We start from the raw sequence: 2,048 nt of genomic DNA on the forward strand, positions 1-2,048 counted from the left end.
AACTTAAAGTATAAAAAAAAAAAAAAAAAAAAAAAAAAAGAAGATTAGTAGTTGTCTGTGAATATGTTTGAAGAAGGGAAGGAGAAAGGATAAGGAAATGCAGAAGGACAGAGGAAAAGTTGAGGTAATTTAACTTGTCCACCTTCTTGATAATGGTAATAGTTATGTCATGATTATCAATTTTATACTTTAAATATGTAAAGTGTATAATCTGTCAATCAAACCCTATACAATTTATAACAATGAAACAAGTTGAATATTAGACAAGGTAGGAGTGGCAGAAAGATACCAGTACGTTAATTGTCAGACATCTATCTGACCCTAGTTCTCTCCATAGTTTTAGGTAAACAGGAGAATATGGCAAAATCACATCTATTCTGATCAAGCAGTGGCTTCTGCAAACCACACTAGGCATGTCCAGCTCTGTCCTGGAGTTGGCTAAGGGAGGAGTCAGGGCCAGTGGTGAGAAGCCCAGGCCCAGATACCAGCACTCGCTCATCCAGACATGAACTCTCAGATACATACGGAGCCCGTCCATGTGTGGGCTTACTTTCACATCTCTAAATACAGAACATTGACTCCTACGGAACATAGTTTACACGCATAGATAAAACTGAAATAAGGTGATCAGTGCAAAGTTTCTATCACAGTACAATTTAATAATAAGCACATTTTCTCAAACCCCAGTGTTGTCGCCAGTTTTCCTCAGGACACCCTCATCTGCTCGGGGCCCTGCTTTCTCTTTACGTGTCTCACCCCAGAGCTTGCTATATAGTAGGAGACATGCAAATAGGGCCCTCCATCTGCTGATGAAAATCAGCGCAGCCCAGACACTGCAGCTCTGGGAGAGAAGCCCAGCCCCAGGATTCACAGGTGTTTCTGCTTGCTGATCAGGACGGCACACAGAGCACTCACCATGAATTCTGAGCTCAGCTGGGTTTTCCTTGTTGCTATTTTAAAAGGTAATTCTTGGAGAACTATTGAAATTGAGTGTCAGTGATAAGAGTGAGATAAACAGTGGATATTTGTGGCACTTTCTGACCAGGGTGTCTCTGTGTTTGCAGGTGTCCAGTGTGAGGTGCAGCTGGTGGAGTCTGGGGGAGGCTTGGTCCAGCCTGGGGGGTCCCTGAGACTCTCCTGTGCAGCCTCTGGATTCACTTTCAGTAATTACTGGATGAATTGGGTCCGCCAGGCTCCAGGGAAGGGGCTGGAATGGGTCTCAGCTATTAATGCCGGTGGGAGTAGCACATACTATGCAGACTCTGTGAAGGGCCGATTCACCATCTCCAGAGACAACGCCAAGAACTCGCTGTATCTGCAGATGAACAGCCTGAGAGCCGAGGACACGGCCGTGTATTACTGTGTGAGAGACACAGTGAGGGGAGGCCCGTGTGAGCCCGGACACAAACCTCCTGCAGGGGTCCCCAAGACCACCAGGGGACGTCAGGAGCCCTGTGAACTGGGCTGTCTCCAGGGCAGGTGCAGGTGCTGCTAAGGGCTGGCTTCCTGTCAGCATCTGGGGCTGTCTCCTCTAGTTTCCTCAGAGAACCTTTCAGATTTATGATTCTGTGCTAACATTTAATGTCTCTGAATGTGAAATCTTTCCTCCTGGTGTTTTTAACAGGAGGACACATCCTCACCTCCACAGAAGCCCGAGTGTCACCCTGGGTACAGAAATGACCCTCCCCTGGCCACCAGAATCAGAGTTCTGAGGAAGCCCAGGAGAACCTGGGAAGAGTTTTCCACTCAGACTCAGGGCAGACATCTCCATGGGAATCTCCGATTGGAACAGGCTCTGGGATTCAGATTGGAACCAAGAAGGAGGCTCATCCATGCCCAGGGTCCTTACAATTCTGACATTTTTCAGAGTAACCTCATTGTCCTTTAAAACTGAACATCTGACTCAGAACTAATCCATTTGTCCCTTTCTCTGCTATTCCATTTTCCTTTTCTCTAGGCTTCATTCTTACACTTCCCTTTTCTCCTTCTTTTTTCTGAAAATGGAGTGTGTACTTCCTGTGGTCTAAACCACAGGTCTCAGAGACATT

General features: G+C 46.3%; 1 gene segment (V, D, J or C); it reads left to right on the plus strand.

Moving 5' to 3' along the window:
• Positions 1–853: 853 nt before the first annotated feature.
• Positions 854–1,495, plus strand: LOC108297558. The segment is given in 2 exon segments: positions 854–962; positions 1,065–1,495. Coding segments are annotated over 2 exon segments (477 nt in total).
• The last annotated feature ends 553 nt before the right edge of the window (positions 1,496–2,048 follow it).

The sequence above is a fragment of the Cebus imitator genome, unplaced genomic scaffold (assembly GCF_001604975.1).
Source record: "Cebus imitator isolate Cc_AM_T3 unplaced genomic scaffold, Cebus_imitator-1.0 Scaffold814, whole genome shotgun sequence".
Classification (NCBI taxonomy): Eukaryota; Metazoa; Chordata; class Mammalia; order Primates; family Cebidae; genus Cebus; species Cebus imitator.